The following is a 27,385-nucleotide window of genomic DNA, read 5'->3' as shown; positions in this document are numbered from 1 at the left end:
ATCATCCATCCACCTGGTTACATTCTCATAAATAGATCAGCACAAACACTGAGTGACCCCAAAACACAGCAGATACACCATCAGAGATCAGTACAAACACTGAGTGAGCACAGCAGATACACCATCAGAGATCAGTACAAACACTGAGTGAACACAGCAGATACACCATCAGAGATCAGTATGAACACTGAGTGACCCTGAAACACAGCAGATACACCATCAGAGATCAGTATGAACACTGAGTGACCCTGAAACACAGCAGATACACCATCAGAGATCAGTATGAACACTGAGTGACCCCAAAACACAGCAGATACACCATCAGAGATGAGTATGAACACTGAGTGACCCTGAAACACAGCAGATACACCATCAGAGATCAGTATGAACACTGAGTGACCCTGAAACACAGCAGATACACCATCAGAGATCAGTATGAACACTGAGTGACCCCAAAACACAGCAGATACACCATCAGAGATGAGTATGAACACTGAGTGACCCTGAAACACAGCAGATACACCATCAGAGATCAGTATGAACATTGAGTGACCCCAAACCGCAGCAGATACACCATCACGAACTGCCACCGCTCAGCCCTCCCAGGTGCCACACAACGTGCTCAGTCCCACTGTCCTTCGCACAGACACCCCAAACCCTCTGCCTCCTCTTGCTTCCTTCTCGCTGTGAGCACAAAGCCCCACAGGATCGTTACAAACAGAAAGCACCTGCAATTAAGGGTCTGAACAATCTAACCCAGGTCTCAATTAGCATTCAGGCTCAAATCATTTGGCAACAAGAATCAATATGGCCCAGAGAAACGATTTGGAGCACTGAGCCCCTCGCTCTTGCAGGTTGTTCCCAGCAGCCTCCCAGCTCAGAACAAACCTCCAGCCAGGAAACCCAGCAGGTTGGTTTGTCTGAATGAAGAATGGGCCGGGTCACCTCTGCACAGCTTGGAGAATCCCAAGCCATGGTATTCGCTGTGATTATCTGCTCACGGCTGTTCCAGATCCAGCGCCAAAGCTGTAAACGGGAGCCAGCAGCCCACAGATCCCCGGTCTGCCTGCCACAAACACCCTGACTAAGCGGCGTTTGCTGCCTTCAATTATTCGTTGCTGCCGAGGAATTCTCGCCACATCTCAGATCAGGATTTTACCCAGACACACCGCTGGCAATGAGGGCCTTTAAAAACAACCTACAAAAATTGTACTTATTGGAGCCCTTTTTAACTTTGCACTCAGTAACTCCTGGAAAAGTCAGAGCTGGCTGGAAACCCTGCATTTCACCCCCAAACCAGTCTGGTTTAAAACTCCCAACTCACAGAAAGCCTTTGTGGGTTCTCTGGAATCTCAGGGTACGCTGGGAACATTTTCGTGCTGTCAGGCGTTCCACCTGATGGAGCCTTCAAGGGCACCTAAGGCAGATGCCAATGACAGATGATTTTAGCGGCAGCTATTCCAGGTTCATCTTGTAAACCCCATTTCCCAAGGTGTTTGTACCAGAGACTACTGGAGTGAAAGAGAGACGATTCTTCTAAGAGGAGTCTCTGGGTTTTCTTTTGTCTAAGGAGAACAATTGCTCCGAGAACAAGCTCACCTTGGCAGGTTTGCAGTGGGACACTGACGCTCCCACATTCAACATTGCCACTTTCTAGAAGTCATTAAAAATTGCCTACCGCCCAGAAAAGCAATGCACTTGCACTTCAGATTCCCCATCACTTATCCTCGGAAACACGGACCAACAGCATGTCAATCAGAGTGATTACTTTGCCCTGACCTTGTTTCCAAACAGTACAGTTTAATTTTCAAAAATGCTTCAAAGCTATTGAATTATTTTGCATCAGGACGACTTGATTTGTTACCATGTTACACAAAAATCCCTGCTCACAGCTCGCGGAAAATCCAGCCCCATCTGCCCGGCACGCGTTGCTGCAGTAACAAAGCCGGGCCGGCATTAAAGGCTTTGCCGCCGGGGACGTGCCCAGCGCGGCTTCATGGCTGGGATCTCTTCTCTATTTTCTTTCCATCGGGCCAACTTCTTCTCTAAGTTTGCAAGAGCATATAAATACAAGGTAAAAAAAAAAAATCCCAAACATTTTCACTTCATCTGTTTAAAAATATCTAAGGCTTCTAGTGGACTTTGTTAACCTAGTACACAAATCACAACTGCACAGGAGCTTTTTTGGAGTCACTGAACAAGTACAGGGCAAGGAAAGCTCCACATTGGTGAATTCCTGAGCTTTCTTCCCTAACAGAAAACACCCATAAAGGACACACCAAAACCTGAGCTGCCTCCTATCGAGTTATTACAAATCTCTCCATGAGATTCTTCCCAATATATAATTAGTTTCATCAGAAACTTCTGGATCGTTTGGTTATTCATAGTAAAATAACGATCTGCCTGTTTTTGTATTCTATCCCTCAGTAGGAAAATAATCAATAGAGCTATGGTTTGAAGTTCGATATCTTAGTTATTCAAGGGAATAGCTTTGACTTGAATTTGTCTTAAACCTGTCTGCTGTTAGGAGCTGTAAATTAACGTCAGCCAGACCAGCAGTGGTACATTTGGCCATACAATATGTACAGCAGGAACACGGGTGCACCGCACACACACGCAAAAACCTTTGAATCACAGCTAAAACAGTTCATCCTTCCATCCACTTATCTTCATACAAGACTAACATTTCAGGCAGATTTTTACAGGCTTAACTTCTACTAAAGGTCAATTTCCCAGAGGCTGAAGTAATGTCCCTTGATGCTATTGTGCTAATTAACAGTAACGCTTCCTACGATTTAAAAATACATCCAGCAGCCCGAGGGGTGCGCTGTGTACCGGGGACACCCCAGTACTGCAGCACGAGCTCAAACGCACCCGCGGAGCGAGGAGCGAGCCTGGACAGAGCCGCCTGGGTACAGCTGCCCTGGGCGCTGCGCCGAGATCCAACATACTGCCTGCAAATCCCTGCGCTTCTCTAACTTTGCTCTACTTTAGCGGGTTTTTAATTAATATTTTATTCTAAGAACAAGCACTCTACAATATGAAACAAATAAAACCAGTGTAGTAGTTACTGTCAAAGTAAAGCATCCACGCCTCCCCATCGCTCTGGCCATGGGCAATGTGGCAAAGCTCGCTTGATTTTTTGAAGATCCTGATGTAAAGAATTTTAAATGCAATAGTGTTGGGAATATTATATCATAAGGAAAATCTAAATTCTGAGATTTGAATGCTACATGAATATTACATTTACACTAATCTTAAGTTTGAAGTGCAAACTTCAAATCAAACTAGGAAGAAAACACTGAGGCTGTCAAGAGCACATCGCAAGCAGCTTATAGAATGCACAGGGATGAAGAATTCGAGACCTTTCATGTAAGCAGCTCTGTGGGCAAGAGAAGCGCAGTGGATACTGTCCCCCTTGACTCTAGCAAGCCTTCTGACACAAACTCATGGCTGACCCCCTGAGAGATGGTTTGAACAAGTGGACAACAAGCGTGGGTGGAAACCTGGCTGGACCCCCACGACTAAAGCGTTGTGAGGACTGGGGTGAACACCCACCAGTGGCTCGATGGGACCGTTTCTCAGAGGCTTTTTATTACTGACCTTGACTACAGCACAGAGTGCACCTCGAGTAACTTTGCAGATGATGGCAGGTGAGGAGAAGCAGGTGACACGCTCGAGGGCAGAGCTGATGTCCAGAAGGTCCTCAACAGGCCGACAGCAACACGAGACAGCGGTGTGCCCTTCTGGCACCAGAGACCATCACACCTGGCTCCATGAGCAAGAGTCGTCAGCAGGGCAAGGACAGCGATTGTTCATCATCTGTGAGACCACACCTGGAGCGCTCAGGCTGGTTTTGGGCCCCGGGTACAAGAAATATCTCGGACTGGATCGAGTCTGGCAGAGGTGGCCAGATGTGTCACAGGGCTGGAGCATGAGGATGTACAATCACAGAATGACCCTTAAGATCATTGACTCCACCCATGAGCTAACCCTGGCACTAACCCATGGACAAGGCAACTCCGTTCAGTCTTAAAAAGAGAGGATCTTGTTGCCATCTTCATCTAGAGGGAGAGCAGAGGGCAGGCAGAGCAGGCTGCTGGAGGGACACCATGGGCACAGAGAAGCTGTGGGATTCCAGCCCTGGAGAGCCCGAAGCCTTGACCTGTGGAGGTGCCGGCCACACGATCGGCACGGGCGCTGCACTGGAGCAGGGAGCTCCGCGGGGCCCAACTGAACTGCTCTACGGTAACAGCGATGGCCCTCGAGGCAGCATTCACTGGCAGAAACGGTTTAGAACCAAGATGTTTAAAAAATATATATTCTACACTGAAAGGTTCTTCGGTCTGATTTACTGTATAATTCTACATATCTTTCTCTGTATGTGTTTTCTGACTCACCAGAATTGAAGCTGTAGGAACACTGCATTAGGACAAGACTGGTAGTAACAGGAAACCAAACCCACCTCCCCCACACTCGCACGTGCTCTCACGTTAGCAATAGAGATGGCTGTTCTCTTCCGAACTGCAGGGCAAGGGGATTTTGCTGGAGTGATGTTCCTGGTGAGTCAGGACTGCTGCAGTGTCCCCACCGCTCCACCGGACGGGTGACACATCACCCGCTGCCCTTCCATATCCTGTCTTGGGAAGGCTGTCCGTGCCTTTCTGAGAAATCTAGGGTGGCTTAAGAAGATATTAATAAAACTCGTGTACAAGAAACCACCCTCAGTGCCGACAAAATAGATTGACACATTGCATCTTTGCTTTTGTGAAACAATTATGGCGAAGGTTGATGTCCTTGAACCTTGACAATTTGGTTTAGACATAAGGAGGAGGCCAACAACCACTGAAGTTTAAAAAGGGGGTGTAGTGCTGATTACAGCTGCTGGTGCTTTGTTTTTTCCTAGAGCTCAGCAGGGCGATGTGTCACGTTGTCAGCTCTCGTATTCAGGGAGTCATTAGAAGGTGTTGTGCAGCGTGCCAGTGGCACCCAGTTATGTTTTCTCTCCTAACCGATGAGAAAGTTCAGCGTCTCCACCTATGACTAGTTAAGACAGATCAGAGAAAGCTGGCTGGAAATCAATCCAGATGGCGCTCGGAACATTGAGCTGGGAGGCAGCTGAATAACAGGCAGTCCCCGTCTTCTGAGCGTAAGAGCGTTACCTACAAAGTATCACAATCCAGCTTTTAGCTGTCAAATTAGAAATGGTGAAAGCCAACTGTTGATCAGTTGTTATCAGTGAATAGCCGTATCCCTTCCTTTCTGACGCAGATCTTCCAGCATTTTCCAAGAACGTGGCCACTGTTTGCAGGTTCTCTGCCGCGCTGCAATGTGCTGAGGTGCCTGAAGGGAGCTTGTGTGCTCCGATGGCACGTGTCACCGCCACCAGGGCCACGCAAAACGCGACGGCCGCAATGTAAAAAGGCAGAATTTGGGGTCCTTCCTGTTGCAGGGACGGCCTGTGCTCGTTACCCCGCGGGGAGCAGAGGGAGCTGAGCTGGGCACTCACTCCCACCGCTGCAAAAGCTTGTGAAAGCAAACACAATATCTGCTTCGCTTGTAATTTTTGCCACCTACTTGGGCAGAGTTGGGGAGAACGAAGACTCGCTCGGTGACTAACGAATTTGCTCTGTAAATCATTTTAAGGGTGTCAGATGTTGGTTTAGCACCTACAACTTTGAAGGTGCTTGGGAACCCAAACAGACTGCTGGTACCAATACACCTGCACAGGAGGAATCTAAGTCACGGATGCTTCAAGTGCCCGATCCAGGGGTGAGGAGGGGAGTCCTCAATTAGGAGAGCAATTCTAACCTTTTTAAGCACTTCTTTGGCCCTTGGCTTCCTCAGCATTCTGAGCTGCCCCCAAGGCCTCTGGCAGCGTGTTCGACCCCAGCTCGGAACACACACTCAACAAGTCCAGAACGCCGTTGTTCGGTGATGAAGTGTGGGAGCTTATCTGAGCCCTGCAAGTCTATTTACAGCTCTCCATTAATACACTCTCCTAGCAAGGAGCACAACTACAATGTCTCTATTCTCGTCTTTGATTAGTCCAGTTATTCAGGAAACTGGCAGCTTAGCAACAGATTCTGATGACCTAGAAAACTTCAACACACTAAAAAGCAACATGTGTGGAACCCAGAAGAGCTAAACTGGAGGAGAAAACAGCGCGGTGAACAACCAAAGCCTTCAGGTACTGTCCACAGATCCTCATCCACGCACGTTTTCTTGTATGCACCTTCAATTATAAAGGCATGTCCGCTCCCACAACTGTTAGCAAACAGAATTCTCATCTCCCAAATGTTTTTCATCCATGCTTGTTTGACTGCCCTCCTCTCAGCCTTTAATTCCCAGGAGCTATTAGCTTTTCAATTAAAGCTTTTACAGAAAACAACCCAAAAAGCCTCAAAACACAACCACCTTAAAACATGCAATACATTCCTGCATAGTTTCTATGGGATGCGTTTAATGTACATACATGATATGAAATTATTTCCAATGCCTATTAGGCTCTGGAATAGTTCGGCTACATAATTCTTGTATTTAATGTCTTTTTTGTAAAAAATGGATACTTAGATCCAATAAAACAAGAATGATTGATGGGTGGGTTTTTTCTCTTTAAGGCAACACTACCTGTGTTTAAACGACGTTGGTGGAAAGGATTAAGAATTCCCGGATACCAGGAGGAGACACGTTGGAAGCGATTAAATCCACATGATCCATTTCCCAGTGCCCGACCCAGCCCCAGGCAAACACGGCCCCACTTTCTGCTGAGCAGGCAGAACTAGAGCCATCGTTCATGTCCAATACTCTAACGGGGCATGTGAACAGCCAGACACAAACACCTCACCTGTTCCAGCCTCATCAGCTCTATCATTTCCATAACGCTGATAAAGTGGCAGCAACGATCCGAGTGATCGACCATGAACGTAGGGAAAGGACGATTCTGCCAAATTCTCCATTCGGACAAGGAAAGCTCGTGAGTCGCTTTGTCTTCATGCTGCTGCAGCTTGAAAGTAAGGTTGGTAATGAGATTTTAATCAAGAAATGGTTTAGCAAAACTAATGTCTACTTTGCTGGCAGGGACAACAAATACTCCCAATGCAGAACATTATCTAAACTTTATCACAAAGGTTTAAGTCAGGTCTAAAATAAAACCAATTCCGTGCTTTGTGTTGTTACGGCTTTCAATAGAAGACAGCTCGGTTTCAGTGGTGAAATTACACAAAAGCTGCTCATTTTTTCACCGAATCAAAAAAGAGCTTGGAAAACTTGAGCTTTTCTTTCCGTAACATTTTTATATTTACATAAACAAGGGAATAAAAATGTGGGGCAACAACACCTCCGTGAATACAACATCCTGCATGGACCGCTTAGGAAAGGAACAGAACTTCATGGATGCTGAGAGAATTTTAAATGCATTTTTTATTTACAGACCCAATCTCAAAGACCTATATCAAGCATCTAATTCCTAAATTCTCAACCTCAAAAACCTACCTATAATTCTCCAAATTGCATTTTTAATATGGACCTCCTCCAAATGCACAGTTAGCTTGGTTACGGAGGGCTCTGTTAGCTCTGTCAGCTTGGTGACGCAGGGCATCCCTCAGGCCCCATGGCGAAGCCAACATCACATTCCGGTTAAACTCACCGATATCTCTTCCAGGTTTTCCAAGGTTTCAAAACGAGTTTGGGGCAATATCGGTTCCTTTATTCCATCACTCTCCTTAATCCTGTAAAGTCTGTCCCATATTTCAAATTCCTCAGCCGACAGAGACCAGTTCTCATGGCACTGTATTTGCTTTTGGCCTATAAGGGGAAAAACACCAGGAAAATGTTCCCTACTTTAAGAAAAAGCATAAACAGAATAAAAAGAACTTTATACGATACCAGTCCAAAGAAAAAATACCTTCTCTGTGCCACAAGCAGAATGAGATATAGGGAATCTAATGTCACATACAAGTGTTAAAACAGTGTTGAATGTGTTATAATTATGGATAAATCTATCTATTAAATGATTGTTTTGGGGAAGGCTTCATATAAGCAGAGATACGGACAGACAGATGTCAATAGAGAGATATACGTATTTCAAATACCTATCGGCCCTGCAGCCAGTATAGCAAACACGGAAAGTATATGGCTTCGATTTCTAAACGTGTCTTGGGGACCTCGGGGAACAAACTGCAAATAAGCCCTTTTTTTTTTTAAGTTACTCTTTACACACTGGAAGCAACATTTATTTGTAAAGACAAAAATATCTGTCATTTTTGAATCAACGTCCTCTATTGAGGCACCACGAGCACAACGTCAGGTAAAACCAAAGTAAAGCCAAGGCCCTGGTGCCGCTGGCTCTGAGCAAGGACACCCTGGGGACAATGCGGAACCAGGGCAGTGTTTGGCAGTCAGCACTGCCCAAGCCCACGCCTGACCCCCCACAGCGGCCAGCGGGGCGAACGGCGAGGGAGCATCAGTGTCAAGAGCGTGGTAAGAATGTGGCTGCTTCCAGCCCAGCTGGGAGAAGCTGGGAGAAAAACAATGTCGTTAATTTGGCAGTCACCCTGCAGACAGGATTTGGGATCAATCTGCAGCCACTGCCCTTCTCTGAACTAATGCCACCGCTCAGTCCCCTCAAGCTGCACCTGCCAGAGACTTTGTGTGCACGGGACGGTGTGACAGTGTGTGTTAGAGACCCCAAAGCGGAGCCATCGTGGCTCACAGGTCAAGTTCAAGTCCTGGACATAAAGGATCTTTCACAGCTGGGAAAAGTCACCAACACCGAGTTGGTTTAAGGTCACTGTTAAAAAGAATTCAGAAGATCAACACTGCTACTACAGTAGTTCTGACTCGTGTAAAAAAATGTGAAGTAGCACGCGCTTTTTTTAACAGTAATTAATGATCTTTAAGAACATTTGATGAGTTAAAGCGAAACAGACTACCAAAGACAAATGTATCATTAAAAGCATTAGTGTTATTTTCCATGTTTTTCTCCAAAACTCAACTGTTTTCCTTTCGGTTCAAGCGGGAGCAGCACCAGCCCCAGCCCCAGGGGCAGCCAGCACCGCTCCCGCTGGCTCTGCCCGTGTTCTGACCTGCAAGGGGACACTGAAATACGGAGCGGAAATGCAAAAAATAAAGACCTTTCTTCCTCTTCTCTCTGAGATTTATTTTGGCTATCATTACAATGAGAAGCAGCCACTGCTCCAGACAGTAACGAGGGGGTTGAACAGAAAGCTGGCGCTCAGTGGTTCGCGAGGCGGGCACTGAACCATCCGCACAAGCACAGAGCCCACACGTTCCACGTGCACTGAACCATCCGCACATCCACAGAGCCCACACGCTCCACGCGCCTCAGCCGTGGTGGCCACCAACCTACGTCACACAAAAACCTGGCGATGACGGCCTGGGAAGCGCTATTCCCTCAGCAGGAGCTATGTTCTGCAAGTTATCTTCTTTATGCACTTACTGCCTCGCCTTTCTGTGCTCTACAACAGACCTACAAATGTTCTAAAATGAGCAAGCATGACAATTTCCAAGTATCTACAAAACTTCGCTCTTTCTTCCTCTCTTATACTGTTGTTCAGGTTACCGACCATTCCAGTGCCACGTCACTATCAGCTAAAGCGCCATTTCTCTTTTCAGATTAATTTTCCTCCAAAGATATGTGCAATTCATTAATATCCCACCCTTCATTTATCCTCTTCCTCCCCTCAAAATCTTTTAGTTTTCAAGCATTTCTGGTTTATTGTCATTTCCAAAGGTGTAAGAAATACTCTTCTTGTATTAACAAAAACACTAAGCTTAACTGTTGGAGCTCCAAACCAGATTTGGTACAGAACGATCACTAAACATTAAGTGACGCCTATGCCACTGGACACAGGTATATCAGAATTCTTCACAAGACATGAACATCATTAACATTTCCTCTTCCATTTGCAGTTGGAGTTTGACCTTCAGTCATCGACTCCATGAGAAGCTCTTTGGAGAAAGACAAGACAAAAGTCCGATTTGAAGTGCACTATTTAAGGTCAGAATGATGATTTGGGGATGCTGAAGGACAAGGATGCAGCACCAAAGCAGCGGCGAGCACGGTACCACGGGCGAGGGGTTAGAGTTGACAAACTGGTATTTCTGCTAGAGCCCCAGCCCTCGAGTGAGCGCACAGCCTGGGCTGCGGGAATAGAACAGCGTGAGATAGCAGCTTACGCGGTGCTTAGAGAAACACCATAATCCTCTTACCGGTGACACAGGAAAAGAGAGCAGATTTATGCTGGAGGGAACTACATCTTTTCTCTTTGGAAAGCATCCTTGAATCGCTTGGGTCATATTTCTCAGCAGTAATAAACATTTTATGCAGCTTTGGATCGACACCTTCTGGAATCATACGCGGGCTGTGCTGGTAGAAACGAAGCGTTTTGTTTCCCGAAAGAGCTTTGTGGATACTCCGTTTGTTAGACTGGCTTTGATTGTAAGTCTGCACAAGAGAAAACAAATCATACGTTGTTGGATAGTTTTTTCGCATGACTTGATCAAAAGTAGAAGAACATGTGAGTATCTCTGGAGTTTCTCATTATTTTATGTTCTGTTATCAAGGCATTTTGATTTTTTTTCTGTTCTTCCTCAAACACAACTAAACCAGAATACAACACAAGGCCCTGAGAGCCAACCATATCCCCTCGTCTGTGGATATCGTCAGGGAGAGCAACATAACCCACTGCTCACGGTTTGGAACTCTAAGTTCAAGCCTTGTGGTGTGCCCCATGTTCTGTAACCAAAGCAGACAGGGGAAAAAGAGGAGAGGAAGAGGAGAAGGAGGAGAGGAAGAGGAGAAGGAGGAGAGGAAGAGGAGAAGGAGGAGAGGAAGAGGAGAAGGAGGAGAGGAAGAGGAAGATAAAGCAATAGGGTTGTATTGAAAATCTGATAACAAATACATCACAACATAGCTACCAAGTTATATTTTTTTTCTTCTTTTAAAGAGCTTCCATAGTAAAATATCCAAGTTAAATTAAATTCGAATTATCATCATTTTGTACCCAGGTAAAACATGCAAAACAAATGTAATAAAATGTAAGGAAGTACCAAAGAACAGTGATTGTTGTTGAGGTTGCAAGCACTACAGGCTCTAACCCCCTGCACAGTGTTCATGCTCTGTACCCGGATCAGAAGTAGGCACAGCGCTCGAGAGAAAAGGAACCACAGCCCTTCCCCAGGGGAGCACACAACCTACAACACATCCAGGGCCGATGTCAATTGGGTTACGTCAGAAACAAAGAAAGGAGGTCAAGCAAAAAAAAAAAAAAGGCATAAGATTATTTGTTAATGTCCTATGTGCTCCACGGCCTTTTAATTACACTCCATTCTTATCGTGCAACAGAGAAACCGAGACAAAGATGGAGAGACTAAGGAAAGAAAGAGGATTCCCTCCCACTGTTCCTTGTCCCAAGTCCCTGTGGCAGTTGTTCCTTCGCCCTGCTCTGCTGGGCCCTTCTCTGCAGGGAGCCGCAGGGGACGGGACAGCGACCAGCGCAAACTCCCACACCGCCACTCTGACTGCTCCAATAACGCTTCTCCAGAAGCTTTATAATTGATTTGATGAAGTTTGATTAAAAAAATCCCAATAATGAATAGGAGACCATGATTTACTCAGCTGCAAGTTACGTGACGGGCAAGAATCTCCACGTTGACAGATCTAGGAGGGTCAATCAAAAAAAAACAACGCCAAAACAAACCAATTAAATTTATTTCATGATCTCAAAACAAGAATCTTTAAGTACTGTCCGACCTTCAGGACAATCAGAGTCCTGCTTCAAAAGATCTCTGAGAAAATCTGAAGAACCCGGTGATCCAGCTACTTAACTGGAACTCCAGGAACGTAAGGGACCATTCCAAAATGCCCCTGTAGAGCAGCGCTTGCAGTCGCACCCGCTCTGCATGAGCAGCACGAGAAAATAGCCGTTTACAAATACCATTCACTTTATCACTTTGAACTCATTCCTTCAAAGCAGGTTTTTCCCCAGGTAGGAATCTTGGGGCTCTCATTTTGAATTAAATCCCTGCTACCTACAGATTTAAACCAGAAACTGGAATAAACGAAATAATAGCAAGACTCTATAATTTTGGGCTTACAGTTAGCTTACACCTGTCTCAGGCTTCTCTGTCATGAAAACCGATCCAGCTCAGAACCAAACAAAAGTAGGGAAGAACAAAATCAACTTTCAGCCAGAACAGTGAGGTAGCCCTAAAAATGCCCTGCATTCAAACAGGGGTGCGCGCTGAAACAGGAAAGGTGCAGTTTCCTATTATTCCGCAAGCAGTCCCAGGCAGGAGCGATACCGAGGGGGCCGGCTCTGCCCCCCCTGCCCGCACGGCCGCCCCGGCTCCCAGCGCACGGCTTAGGCTGCCACTGCCCCTATGCTTTCCCAAGGGGCAGCCTGCGCTCAGATTAATTAATTACACTGTGCGTTGAGTGCTGAGGTTCAGGAATTTAGCAAAAGTAGATTTCCACTTAAGCTGATCTCTTCAGACCTCACACGCAAGTCTGCTCGCGCTAAGAGCGCGCGGGCAGGCGCGGTGTCGTCAGCAGCCCGGGGCTCTGGCCCTCGCTCTTCCACACCACCTTCCGCACCTGGGTTTGCCGAGTCCCTCTTCATCATTTACAAAATAAGCATTATTAAGAACAGAGGCTTGAAGCCCTTCGCGTTGAGAAAGCGCATGTATTTCTAGAATATTGTGGGCTATTCTAGTCTCCCACAGGGCCAGGAGTGCTCAGGATCGCTGTGATTTTAATGCACAGTCTATGGTTTCCTGGAATGGACTAAACGAGTCACTTTTTTTTCGGAGGTGTTGAGGTTTGATTGCGCGATGACAATAAAACCATGGCAGCTGTATTGTTAACCCCCCTTCCCACTCAGGACAGGCGATCGGGAGGGAAAGAAGGACAGAGAGAAGAGAGCTGGGAACACTAAAAATGTTCTACTAATCATAGAATCACCATAGAATGCTAGAGATTGGAAGGGCCCTGGAAAGCTCATCCAGTGCAATCCCCCCATGGAGCAGGAACACCCAGCTGAGGTTACACAGGAAGGTGTCCAGGGGGTTGGAATGTCTGCACAGAAGGAGACTCCACAACCTCCCTGGGCAGCCTGGGCCAGGCTCTGCCACCCTCACCAGGAAGAAGTTTCTTCTCAAGTTTAAGTGGAACCTCTTATGTTCCAGCTTAAACCCATTACCCCTTGTCCTTACTAACGCTGCTGATAAAATAGAGAAAATAATACAAACTCTACCAAACCAATCTGGAAAGTCCCGGCAACTGCAGAGCCGGCAGCCGAAGTCCTGGACTGGACTCTGCAGCCAACCGGAGCTGGATTCAGTCTGTCCCTGGCCTCGGTTCACAGGGACGACTCGCAAGGTCCTCTGCTAATGTCACCATAGGGAAAAGGGACGAGATCCTCGTGATCTCCCCCTTTTCTATGAAGTATCAGGTGAATGGGATGTTATACTGGGTTGGTCAGTTTTTGGTCACCTGTTTCTCGTTGCCCCTCTCCCGAGATGTCCATCCATCCTTATCAATGACCTCGCATTCCATTGCTGTGTCTACCAAACATGGATCTGGCTTTCAGGAAAATGCAGCGGATATGAAGCTTTAGCTGACAGGCACATTCACTAAAAGAGAAACTTGTTTGTAACAAACCCAGGACAGGAGGGAGAAACGAACTCGTGCTCACCCGCTCCTCACGGCCCTGGGCGAGGATGAGGACGATGCGGCCCTGGCGCCTGCGGCCCGTGCGGCCCATCCTCTGCACCAGCCGCACTGGGCTCTTCTGGGCGTCGAAGCAGATGATGAGATCCACCTCCCCGATGTCCAGACCTTCCTCCCCGACGCAGGTGGACACCAGGGTGTTATACCCGCCCTCACGGAAGCGTTTCACCACCTGAGTAAAGGATTCAAATCAGAGGTAACAGGTCAGCCAGAAGGCCCCTACCGCACACTTGGCAGTTTTTCCAGGTTCAGACAGAAGATGATCAAAAACCACACGCTATTGTTATCAAAATCAACACATCAGTTCTTCAATTCTAAAATAAAGGGAAAAAAGCACACCTTATTCTGCCTCCAACCACGGCATTCTTCTAAAACTGATCTTCCCAACTTTGCAATTCATTTTTTTTTAAACTTTGCTAAATCAAAACTTAAGGATATATCTTATTTTTCTACCTACAAGAAAAAGAAGAATCCCCTAAGCAAGTATTTGAATATTTCCGCAGACTTTCAAATATATAAATAAATTTAGCAGTTGTTCAAATAATGTAAATACATAAAATATTTCAACTTGTGCGTTCTGAGTTTGTATAATTTTAGATACTGTGAAAGCAACTGAACTACATAGGAATTTACTAACGGCATTAACTTTCTGTCACTGTGTTGATACTCATGTAATTATTTACACAATTCATACTTTCAATCACTATTTCCTAGTGCAGATCTCATCTCTTCTTTACCTCGAGTTGTTCCTTTTGCGTGAAGCCCTTTGTGCTCTTTCCCGTGGAGTGGCCAACGAACGTCATTGCTCTGACAAGCGGGCTGAGCCGCGACAGCATCTCCGCGATTTCCTGCACGCTGTCTCGAAACGACGAGAAGATCATCACTCTGGTATCCGCAGCACCGGCAGAGGTGCTTTCGGTCGTGCCTTCACCTGCTTAAGGAGCCAGATTTTAAAATAATTACCAATAAAATATTGTGGGTAGGTCATCCCACAAGCCACACATTCACAGCTCTCATCTCACTTAATGGGAAGGTTTTGTCCAAGTACACTGCAGAGAAACTGGCACTTAGGAGCCGCTCAGCCTATTAACACCAACCTCCCAGAAAACGCTCCCTTAGGCACCTGCTCCAACCATTCCGGTTCAGCATCAAAGCAGTGTTCTAATTTAGGAGAATGTACAGCAACTATGGTGAGAATACCTTATATCTGAGGTACCGCTACTAATGGTACTTGGAAAAGCTCGGGTTTGATGGCAAGTGCATTGAAATGAACTTTAAGATGCATTCTTCCAAAGGGTCTCCAATGTGACTGTTAAATCTGCTGCTTAAACACCCCGAGTCAGCTGAGGTTCGCACTACAGGAACAACCCGCTGTCACTGGAATAAAGCAGCTGTACACTGGCTTTCTGTGATTTGCTACGGCAGGTTGTCTCCCATTTCAATAGCAAAGATAACTTCTGCCTCTTCAACAAAAAAGGAAAAATAATTACTGTTTCTTAGTAAGATGCTTTTGACCCAACCCACATTTCTTATGTTATTCTATCATGGATTTTCTCTTCTGGGTGCTCAACCTTTTTTCTTCTTTTGTTAAAAATATGAAGGTATCTGCCTTCATGAGCACGGGCGATGTGAGCCACACGTGAGCCTGGACAGTCAGCTTCTCTTTATCCCACTCAAACACTAAAGCAACGTGCCTGTTACAGAGTGAAACCCCAGCATGTTAAAAAAAGAGACTCTCTAAAAGCAGATACCGAATAAGCGAAGCCGGCATAGCTCGCACGCGTTGCCAGCCACAGCCCCCAGAGGAAATCAAACACATTCCCACAGATCAAGATCTCCTCTTTTAGACAATTCTCCACAAACCACCTTTATCTCATTCAAAGGTTAGACAAGGAATTCAAATACTCAAGCCTGGATGCACAGAAAGACATTTCCCTGAACACACAAGGAACAGTCACTCGGTGCTCAACACCAGTTCCATGCTGCGCCTGTAGCTCCAGCACCAAGCAGCTCCAGCAGACTGACAGCACACCTTGGAATAAGCGCAGGCTGGATATCCCTTACTTACACGAGTTCATATGGTTCTCCTTGCTAACTTTACTCTAAACAACATTACACTATATCTATTTTTAGCATATTCTCATGACTTTAATAACAATAATGCTCAGTAGCACTTGTCCCTGCACTGCAAAAAATATTCTACTGCTGCCGTTACCCCCTTGACCATCTCCAAAGCCAGACTCAGAAAACCGAAGACATGAGCAGCCCATAAGCAATCCGACAAGTAATCCAGAGTGGAAGATTAGCTGGGAGAAGCTCGTTATGCTGAGCCAGCATCTCTGCAGGGCCGGGCAGAGCGCTCCCCGCGCAGGGCCGGGCAGAGCGCTCCCCGCGCAGGGCCGGGCAGAGCGCTCCCCATGCAGAGCGCTCCCCGCGCAGGGCCGGGCAGAGCGCTCCCCATGCAGAGCGCTCCCCGCGCAGGGCCGGGCAGAGCGCTCCCCATGCAGAGCGCTCCCCGCGCAGGGCCGGGCAGAGCGCTCCCCATGCAGAGCGCTCCCCGCGCAGGGCCGGGCAGAGCGCTCCCCATGCAGAGCGCTCCCCATGCAGGGCCGGGCAGAGCGCTCCCCGCGCAGGGCCGGGCAGAGCGCTCCCCATGCAGAGCGCTCCCCGCACAGGGCCGGGCAGAGCGCTCCCCGTGCAGAGCGCTCCCCATGCAGGGCCGGGCAGAGCGCTCCCCGCGCAGGGCTGGGCGCTCCATGGCCTGAGCTCCAGCGCAGCCCGGCTCCTCACTAGTCAGACCCGGCTCCGAGTGTCACAGGCACCTTGGCACTGCTCCTGGAAATTCTTACAGGAGAGCTTTCATTTCAAGTGGGGAAAAAAGAGATGGCGGTGTCCCCAATATGGCTAATGACTTCTAATTAATGCTCTTCCACCTCAAGTGCAGGGCTTTTCAAGGAAAATGCTTTGTCGAATCAGTTATTGGTTTCAGAAGCTGAACAGGCATGAGCACAGTGGCTAATGATCCAGAGTAGCGCAGTAACGCGGAGCTGGGACAAAGCAGAGCCGGGTCCAGGGCCTTGCTTGGCTCCTGCTTGGCCCCTAGAGATGCTGCACGCCTGCACGAGTGTATTTTCCACCGCTCACGTAATGACTGAGGCTTTTCGTTCAGAGCCTTCTGATGGTGCAAAGATATACGCAATTAAGTTTGGGAGCTTAATGAGTACTCAAGTTTTTATTGACAGACTCATGACAAATTCTTGTCTGGAGGAGGGAGAAATCAGGACACGGGTGTGTCGGAGTCCAAAACCAGAATTTAGGGTGTTGCTACTTGTGTACGTGTGAATTTAGAGTTTACTTCCAAGAAACAGGGAGTAAGGGTAGAAATACAGGTTTGGGGTTATTGCTCAAATAGACATTGTGACACAGTGAATAATGAGGCAAATAAATGAAATCACAGTGTCTCACTCTTTCTGCCACCTGCCCAGTGCATTTGGGTGGGAGATGCACGAGCTAAGAAGACACAAGCTGGATCTTACTACATTCCTTAAGCTACCAGAAAGCCTCCAACTTTGTGACCAGACCATAATTACGTATTTATAACAGTAAAGACTCACGGTTCATACCTGCTCAGTTCTGAGACTTATGTGCACAGACAGAAAAACACAGAACCAAACACTTGTACATGAGTTACCCGTCATTAATATTAAGAGACGTGTCTGACCAACATTGCAAGGAAAAGCATATCTGATGGGATTAATGTGACAGCAAAATCCGTGCTATCAAAAGAAGACAGGAGAGTACTGAACACAAAACTTAGAGTAACTGCAGCACAGAATACGGAATTTGAAACGAAAAGGCAATAGGATAGAATGATGTTGTTCTAGGAAAGAAGACCCAGGCACAGAGGGAGGAAAGAGGAAGGTGATGGAAGGAGAAGAAGAAAGTAATTTGATTCAATGCATTTGGACATGTTACAAACGAACAGAAGCTGAAATGAGGAAACAAAGTTGCAGTCCTTTAAAGTGCATTCTGACAATCCAGCATCTAAGACAGAAATAAAATAAAAAGCAACCAAAACGGAATGGCAGATCAGAAACTATCAGAGAGCACAAAGATCCAAATACACACAGGAAAAAAAAGAAGCTGCAAAAAAATACTGTTACTGATGTCACCATTCCAAAAGCAACAACTGGATCACAAAGCTGAAACTTCCTAAAACCAGAGATATCTGACTGATTCGGAATATTCTGCTTCATAATCTCAGGCTACTGTCTGACATGATTTTGTTTTCCCTTTGGGTCAGGATGCAAAAGAATGAGACAAAGATGACGGCAACTGAAGGTTTGTCATGCTTAGCAACAGGCTGGCTATCAGAACTGTAATCCTGACGCTCCGTAACCCTGCTGCATCTCACTTGGCAGAAGGGAACAGCAGCACTGCCCCGAGAGAGGGATTCCAGAGCACAGCTGCCACTGTCAGCATCACCAGCAACGAGTGTACCAGCGTTTTTAACTGAGCTATCAAATGAATAATCCCACACAGAATCACAGAGCGGCTGGGGCTGGAGGGACCTCAGGAGACCATCCAGCCCAAGCCCTGCCAAGGCGGGGTGAGCAGAGCAGGTTGCACAAGACTACTGGGAGCCTACAGAAGAGCTCTCGAATAACTGTTATGGCATAGTTCTTCTGAGGAGGACTCCTCCACACAAAGATACACAAACATGGAAAATAACAAAGCACTTGAACAGACTAGGAACTACATCAGTACGATATTGCTTGTTCTGATCCACAGGTTCAGCTGTTTGGATACTTTCTGAGTTGTTGGTACCTACCAGAACATCCCTTTTTCCAGGATTTGAAGTGCTTTACTACAATTTCCTCCAATTTCCTTAGTTTGGGATGACTGTAGATAAATTCCTTTTTATTTTCAAACACTGAAAAGGAGATAAATCAAAGATATAAGGAAACCTGCAAGTAGTATGAAGGGTTAGTAAATTTCACTTCCTCCATTATAATTCTCTGAGACACACAAATCCCTGACACTGGTTCTAATTGCATTCATCTCAACAAACCAGTCAGCTACTTCTGGAAGCACATTTGTTAAACCCAGTGTTTGAGAAAGGGTTGTTACTTTTGTTACAGTCACACTGTAAAAGACATCTAGTCAAACAGTAGTATTTTAACATTTCATTTTAAATGGAATTAAAAACTTCAAACATAGAAAACTTGTTTGCAGGTACCTAAAAGCAAGGAGAGAAAGAAGACAGGTAAGGACCTAGGGAAAACAATCTGGAGTAACGGGTACCAGCCAAGAGTATCACAACAAGCAGCTTCCTGCCTCTACAAACTATGTAGAGGTACCTACCGTTGCATTTAAACAGAAAGGAAATACTGACCTGTTTTGTAAACATTCCCATTTGCTAAAGCCTGAGATGCATCAGAAAACATGTCTGTGAGCTGCTGATACAGCTTCATGAAGTCCTCGTTCCGACCAAGCTCGTTCTTCGCACGGGTCAGCCCTTTGTAAAAAGTAGAAATACCCTAGTATTTACCCTCGGGAGCGAATCCAGTTTTTGCTGTCCCAAAGACAAGCTTCCTCAGAAGCAGCAAGAGCGAAAAGACACATGTTGGCTTTAGAAACTGTAATAAGCACTGTTTGGCATCAATATTTTTGCTCATGGCAGGGGTGGGACTGGATGGCTGGGAAGGTCCCTCCAACCCAAACCCCTCTGGGACTGCATGAAACGCTGCCAGTCACTCAAAGGGAAGGGAACCCAGACTAACAGCTAAAATTAAAAAGTTTCTTGAATTATTTTATGTCAATGTTGAAAAGAATTTTGTTCTGCTCAAACCAGAAACCAGTCTTACCAGAACACCAGCACAGAACACCTATTAGAACTATATTAGAACCATTTTCCATCGGTCATCTCTCAATAGGGATTTAAGGGATCTGAGCAGCTCTGAAATGCATGGAGTGCTCTAACAGCACTATACCATCAGAAATGGACAAATCCGCACGTGCGAAAGCAATGAATTGTAAAAATGTCAAAAGCATGAAATTAATGAGAAATTGTTAGCACATGCCTCCTATAAAATATATTCTATAGCTGTCCTATAACATGACACAAGCACTGTACGCTTTTGGCTCACACCTAGGACAAGGTAGTGGGAGGAAATTCTAATGTGATGGGGACACATCTGTAACCTGGCTAAACCACTTAAAAGTCACGTGCATGTGAGTTTTGCTATAGGGGAAGAATGCTTTACAAGACCAAGCGATTTCTCAGTTTAAACTGATGATGGTTGTTCTCTGTCTCTCCAAAGATGTTACTGCCACTGACTCTGGGTGCTGTTTGAGCTTCGTTTTTTTTCAGAGCTGCTGCCATATAAACACATTGGCTTTCCCAAATATACTCTGTGTTTAACCTGCTTCCAGGAGCAATGAAGTGGGACAAAATACCAACTTTATTTCAACCCGTCCATTCTATAAGCTGTCTTGTGCAGGTCTAGCCATAGAGATGAGGTAAACTAGACGAGGAGTGGAGACAAAAGAAAGATGTTTCTGAAGACATTTCACCTTTTGATCCATCCATAATTCCGCAAAGGTAGATATATAATGACCGTAATCCCATTTGCAGCAGCAGCTCATAACCATGATATAAACTGATACAAAGCGCAAAATCTCCTTCAATTATGCCTTGATGCATTCCCTGTGAAAACAGAGCAGGTCCATCATTACAGTTAGGAAGTTGATAAGCAGCAGGAATCATAGCGCAATCCTTACGACAAAAGTAAGATTGGCACGTGAGAAACAGAGCCAAAGCGCCAACTGATGCACAGTGAGCTGTCGTCTCAAAACCTTCAGGAAACAGGTGACACAATCCCTCACGATCAATGAAGCCGATCTGTTTTCCTCTTCCAAATACCTGCATTCAGCTCTGAGATCAGCTCGTCACCTCCCGATGCAGCAACACTCCAGTGCTGCCAGCTGGACCACCCGCCGGCGTTTGGCAAAGCGGGATTCCCGGCACGGCTACCCAGGCTACAAAACGTCTATCAGGACAGCCGTCCTGCCTGCTGGGAGGTTTATTGCCCAATGTTCTTTTTAAGGTACTCAGTCTTTTTTTTTAAGGTAATAGTCTTTTTTCAGTTTGCAAAATTTGGCCTCTCCACGACAATTAACAGGAAAATAGAGGCAGTCATGTAGCTCTGAGGGGAAAGTGTGAACTCAGCACTCAGTAATTACAGTCTAAGTTCTCAAGGCAATTTCAGTTTGGAAATGGAGTTCTTCATCTTATCCTTAACTTTCCTACATTAGCATCAAGAAACGTGGCACGAGTAAGCCTGGTTTATTCCAGGGCTGGAAACAGAATGTTAAAAAGGAAATAAACTAAAAATGCACCAGGAAACGTTGTACACTGTGGAGTATTACTACCTATTTGCTACTTTAATAATGTGGAACAAATGGAGACATTTACCATATTTTGTGAAGAAGGGTTTTTTCTATATTGATCTCTTGCTAGAATTATCTGGTACTTTGTGAGGCTGGGAATATCCCGTCTTGCTAAAACTCCTATTTTAATCAGGCGTCCAGCAAATGCTTCTAGCACCTGCAAACAAAGCACAGGAGTATATAAGAGATGTGGAAGTGTATGTTTTTACAGATCTTACACGACAGAACACACGTAGTTCATTTATTTTATTTGAAGCACGGGATTTTTCAAACCAAGCGGTATTGATTTGTGTATTTGTTTGCTGTACCGATGCCCACCCGGTGCTCTGCCTCACCCGGAGTTCTCCGTTATCAGCATGTTTCTAGGCAAACTTACCACATTCTCTCCTAAGATCAGTAGAACTATCACAACTTAGTTCTGTAAGGATTTGTGGCCTCCATCCTGTAGATGAACACCCTCCTGCCCCCAGGATAACCAATATCCATCAGATAACTGAGACGTGCAAGCACCCCGTGCAGAGTGCTAACGGAGTAGAGTGGGCTGGTACCGAACCGGTGCTGCGGCTCCCTCGGACAGACAACCTGAATTCAGCGGTGGTTCGGGCTCAGGAAGGCTGGTGTTCACCTTGGAGCAGTCTCAGCTGAGGCAGGCGGACGAGGAGCCAGCAGGGTGAAGGTTTGGAGTGCCCCGTTTCTTTCAGCAGCCGTGCCAACAGGCAACTTGTTTTGATCCATCACATGTACCTGCTTTCCACATGGGTGGAACAAGGGAACTGACCTGCACTAATTCATCTTAATCCTGTTTTTCCTCCTTGTTTCTCAGCCTTAGGTGGTCAGGAGTTTTTTCGTAGACTTAGTTGTGCATGAGTGCTAACTCTGTAATAATTGGAGTAATCAGATTTGTTCTACCAAAATTACTTACAAGCTGCTGGCCCACTTGGCTAGTGGCACCAAACATCTCAGTGCACAACGAGGAGCTTCTCGGACAGCGGCCTGAGCTGGCCTGGCAGCACACGGCTCCCGAGCGCCGCACACGCAGCGCTCCCCAGCTTTGCTGCCCATTTGGACGCCAGTGCAGCTGAGCTGCACTAAGGAGCCCATAGCATAACAAACGCCTAACCCCTTTACTGCTGTTCTTTTAGCCCACTGAAAACCGAGTCCAACTGAACAATAAAACCAGGTCTAACTTTCCGGCCTCAAACAATGCTGATCTAATTATGTCTTCAGCTTGCAAAGACAAAATGCCCTAACAGGGAACGAAAGTTGACTGTAAAAGTGCAATGCATGTTACACACTAAGTAACAATGCCACATTTAGTGTGTGCTGGGTTTTTAGAACCTGCTAGGCTGCAAGAGTATTATTAAAACCACACTCTACTTATACCACATCAATGCAGAGGCAGGCTAGTTTAACTCCTCTCTGCTTGGATTACTTTACAGTTCGGTATCCCCCTGTGTGCAGCGCCTTGTGGCATTAAGTGGCAAACCCTGAGAAAAGGGTGGGAATAATTGTCACCGTCAGATACAGCAGCGTTAACTCCCCAAAGACTCAAAACCACAGGGAGAACTTGGGCAGGGTGAAAGGAAACTGGGGGGTTCCCAGCCTGGCCCAGGTCCGTCCCACAGCGCGCTGGAGCCAGCGGCAAAAGCACATCCAGGCTCAGTTCTGAATGCTCTGCTGCATATTGCCCTCCCACCAAACCCTGACCAGCTGGACAGGAGGACACTCGCAATGCTGAAGATGAAGCTCAAACCGTGTCTCAAGTAGTGGAAATGGAGCCAGTCTCTGAACACAAATGTGCTTCTCTAGAAAAGAATGTTTTCATTAAAAAGCAATGCCCACAGAAGTACAGTATTTCAGCACTGGTTTCTATTTCCTAGACTTGTTGCACAGCTTCTTTTAAAAAGAAATTTCGGTTACGTGTACTTTTATGTTTCATCCCTTGACCTAGTTTCTAAGATGTAAGAAAATGATATTGCCACTGTGTGCCCAGTGTACACCCCATCTGATTTAATCAGCTTCTGCAAAACAAAGCCAGGAGGACTATTAGGAGAGACAGCAGGATCCAGTCACCTGGAGCTTCCAAACTAACAAGGAACAGTAAACATAACCTACTTACAAGAGATACAGAAACCAGCTCTACTCACAGCAATTACATTTATCTCGCATCCATACCTCTATTTTTAATTAAAAAGATGATGCTTCTGGAAAGTCGCCTCCATCTTTCCAAAACATTTAAGTGTTATGTTACCCATTTAAAAACAGAACTGTAGAATCAATTCAAATTAATTGCTTACTAGGACTTATGGGTGTTTTCTAGCTCAGTAAATAGAGTTCAAAAAGCTGACAGACCAATATCTAGAGGACGAGTGGTAAAGCTATCCCAGACGGCACTGAACTTGCCGAGCACACGCAGGGCTCTGCTGAAGGAGAGATCCTGCTCAGCAAACAACGCTGTCTGTTTGAAGCTTGTCCCCAGGCTTGGCTCGGGACGCGTGTCAGGAGCTCCCGCGTTAGCTGAGGACGGCGTGTGCTACAGGCAGAGCTGGCACGGCAACGAGCTCTGACTGTTCCAGCTGCTCCTCACTAAAAACTGCCATTAATCTGTTTTCTCTTGGCACAGTAACAAAGGCTGTAAACAAACGCCACCGCCTAATTACTTTACTGCAGATTTGCAAGTACTCTTTACTGAAGAAAAACAAGAAATCTCCCATGCATAAACACTATAAGTGCATTGCATTTCTTTCAGAGTGCAGAAGATGGGCTTGGGAGAAAGCACACGGAGTCCTGCTGACACCCCAGCCTGCTCAACCAGGACCAGCAAACCAGAGTGGGGAACACCCACAGAACAAACCCGGGGTTCGGTGTGGCTGCACAGCACACAACAGCACTGCTCCGCATTGCCAAGTGTTCAACAGAGGGGGAAAAGCAAGAGAAGAAAGGGAAAGCGGGGAAAGAGCTCCTGCAGGCTCTGAGCCCACCACCCACCGCTGGAGAGGCAGCTCCAGAGGTGGATTTATCACAACCCTTCACTATAGAATTGTGATCAGTGTCCGGGGGGACAGCAAACCGATTCTGCAGGCAGCACAGAGCACCCAGGGCCTTGTGCAGCTCCGGGTGAAGGTTCAGCGCAGATCTAGAGCGTTCATTGCTTTGGTTTAGGACACACTAGAAAGGTCTGGGCTTCACAAAGTGCGCTGCCTTGGCAAGCGTGAGTGCAATAACCGCGTGCTCCTGAAAGTCCCATCGCGTCCGGTGTCTGCCCGCGGCGAGCCCAGGCTGGGCCAGCCCTGAGCCTCCGTCCAGGCCCCGGTGACGCCGGAGCCGGGGCCGCTCACAAACACCTGCCGCTGGCGGGCCCAGGCACACACAACACGCGGGAGCGAAGAGAGTTTATTGGAACATTTGCTGAAGCCTCTCAAATCATAGTATAGTACCTCAAAGAAAGGAAGGAGGACAATTAATAGAAAAAAATGTGGGTTTATGACAGGGAAGGCACTGGGAACAGCATCTGGAGCCACAATTGGTGCTCAGTTCTGGTTATTCTGCCTGTAAAACTTCGAGTCACGACAAACAAACTCTACACAAGAGGCAGAAAAGTGCTATGTTGTGTAAGCTTTCTACTGACATTTTCTTACCTGTCCAATAATGAAACTAAAGCAACAGGGACCCAGCAGGTGACAGTGTTTTTAGGCTGATCTTATAATTGTCCAAAGCCAATACTGATCAACCCAGTAACGATCCCGGCACCTCTCAAAGTCCTGTTGTCAAGTCTACATTAACTCATTCAGACACCTGACAGTCTCCCCAGGGATCTCTTACACGTTGAAGCTGCTATTCATAAGAAAGATACAAGAGTTTGTGCTTTTATAACATCTTGGTTTTCTCCTGTTACAGCATTTTTCATTTCTTAGAAGTTAAAATAAAAAAAAAAGCCTACAGTTTTTACTTTTCCATTAATTTCACCGAGAAGTTATAAGAAAGAGGTGGCTTTTCTGTATCAGTCTGCCATTCGCTGAGTAAAGGTCATCCCTTTGCCACAGGGCAGAAAGAAGCACCTCCTGAGGGTATTTCATGTCCTCGATTTGTAAGGCTGAATATTTGTTTGTCTTTTATATTCCGAGATACAACCTGTCAGGAAAGCACCAGGAACACAGTGCTACCAAACCCGCTTATCCCAAGAGTGGCTATTGATTAGCCAGCAGCCATACACCAAGTTAACGAGTTGGGGGAAAACCCCAAATACAACAAAATTCAGCTTTGTTCAGCTCTATCAACAACCAGTGAGTGTCACCTCAGCTGCAGCAGCGCCCCGACGCAGCCCATGGCGCACGCCCCAAACGTGGCGCTTCGGGTGTCATTACTGAGCAGGTCACAAATAAACACACAGCAATTTGTGCAGGTGGATCTTTAAAGCAGGATCTTAAACTCCTACCAGTCTCTTTCTCACAGGTAACGGTCAATACCCACCAGCATTTCTCACAAATAGAGAAATTTAGCTCTGATTTTAGATAATTTTTCTAGTTTTTTATTTGTTCTGTTGCTTTGGTTTGTATTTTGTTTGGTTTTGTTATTGGTTTGGTTTTTCCCCATCTCCAGCAACAATGCTTAGCAATCCTCTAAACAGAAATCATTTCATCTAAGCAACTAGTCACAATCATTATTAACGCCTGAACAAAAGACTTGCGACTGTTTTCTGTGAGAAACTGTCCGAATTATTAATGCAGGATAGGCGGAGGAAGAGCTTCTACCCATTGCCTCAAAGTCACCTCAAGAACAAGGGTTTCCTGCAAGAGCCAGGATGCCCTCACTGGGCAGGAATAATCCAGCTGCCAAAATTACATTGAAAATTCCCTACCCTCAAAACCGAACTCAGCGTTTGCATTGCACTAAGTGTAATTAGACACTAGTTGTGATGTGGAGCAATTCATCTTGTGCTTTACTTCAAGGTACCTACTCACAGTAACGTAGCTGCCGCAAAAAGCAAGTTCTAACAAGTAAAAATCAGGTAACTGCCAGAAAATACCGTCCACCTCAGCATGTTTGCAATGCAGCTTGTGAGTCTGTGCTCTAGGCAGCAAGAAATCAAACCATCAGACAACCAAACATCATCTGCAGCATCTGTCGAGGATTTGCCTTGTGGGTGAGTTGGAGACGGAGCGGAGCCCGCGGTGCTGACGCTGCCCACGGCTGAGGCCAAACGTCCCCACGCTGGAGCCGCCTGCTCCACTGACTGCAGCCGCTGCCTCCACTCCTCTGCAAAACCCCGCATGCTACGGGAAGGAACAGGTCTCTCAGGACTCTCCCGCAGCCCCTGCTCCTCCCCTTGCAGTTCTGCACCCAACACCAGCGCTTGGCTGCTCAGCTGGGGCTGCCAGAACAGGTGATGGGAACAGCAGCATTTCAGTCTGGAGCGTCAGCACATCGCCAGGACTTGCGCATCTCTGGCTTCTAAGGCAATTAATACTTCATCGTCACGCAAGAGCAGCCCCTGGGACTGGGAAACCAAAGCTGAGCATGATCGGAAAACAAAAAAAAGGCAAAACAGGGGGTTGGGGTGGGAGGTGAAGCATCACTTCACACACATCAGAGTCAACAGTTACATCCCCAGCCTTTGGTCCCCTGCACGCTTCCCAACAGTGCACGGCACAGGAATATTTTCCTATTACTCTAAAATTCTAAAAGCCCACAGGTTCCCCTTTCCTGCCTGTGCATAAAAGAAAAAATCAACAATGAACAAACCACTTAGTTCACATCAAATTTAAAGTTGGAATGAAAGATGACTCCAAAAAGAACCACACGCTCCACACAGACCACCAATTCAAATTCAGATTCTGCTTTAATTGTCACGGCCATCTCCAACCTCTTCCTCAGAAAGGCTTGCCTGGGCAACGGCAAATGAGGCAGCTGCCGACTACCTACACTGGACTTTTCAATAACAAAATGACCCAGAGCTTTTGCACTCCTCACCTGAGCCAGTTCGGAATGACTCCTGAATAAAAGAAAGATCTGTGTGTCAACCATGGTTTGAAAATATAAAAAGTCACAACAAAGAAGGACTAACAGGACATGGGGAAAAAAGTGTACAGAACAGGCAGGAAAGAGAACATGAGTTAACAGAGGAAAAAAAACCCACATGAAACAGAAACTCCTTTAAGATCTATACTGCTTGGATCCTAC

At 46.4% G+C, this 27,385-nt stretch overlaps 1 protein-coding gene across 3 annotated transcripts in view; it reads right to left on the bottom strand.

The window, feature by feature from the left end:
• Positions 1-27,385, bottom strand: part of FANCM (FA complementation group M) — a 65,492-nt gene that overhangs the window by 21,002 nt on the left and 17,105 nt on the right. Inside the window, exons 1-10 of one of the 3 annotated variants that reach the window (XM_082058278.1) lie at positions 21,831-21,892; positions 21,231-21,362; positions 20,330-20,462; positions 19,149-19,271; positions 18,585-18,686; positions 14,491-14,687; positions 13,719-13,925; positions 10,234-10,468; positions 7,649-7,806; positions 6,848-7,006 (exon numbers count right to left, since the gene is read on the bottom strand). In XM_082058278.1, the coding sequence (XP_081914404.1) occupies positions 6,848-7,006; positions 7,649-7,806; positions 10,234-10,468; positions 13,719-13,925; positions 14,491-14,687; positions 18,585-18,686; positions 19,149-19,271; positions 20,330-20,462; positions 21,231-21,233 (1,317 nt within the window). In that variant the 5' untranslated portion in view covers positions 21,234-21,362; positions 21,831-21,892. Of the gene's footprint in view, positions 1-6,847; positions 7,007-7,648; positions 7,807-10,233; positions 10,469-13,718; positions 13,926-14,490; positions 14,688-18,584; positions 18,687-19,148; positions 19,272-20,329; positions 20,463-21,230; positions 21,363-21,830; positions 21,893-27,385 lie in introns of those variants that run through there. The other 2 variants (XM_082058276.1, XM_082058277.1) reach the window with 2 other exon arrangements.

Source organism: Streptopelia decaocto (assembly GCF_964273445.1).
Source record: "Streptopelia decaocto genome assembly, chromosome: 7".
In the NCBI taxonomy this organism is placed as follows: Eukaryota; Metazoa; Chordata; class Aves; order Columbiformes; family Columbidae; genus Streptopelia; species Streptopelia decaocto.
Note: the sequence above shows the minus strand (reverse complement) of the source record. Positions and strands in the feature narration are given on the sequence as shown.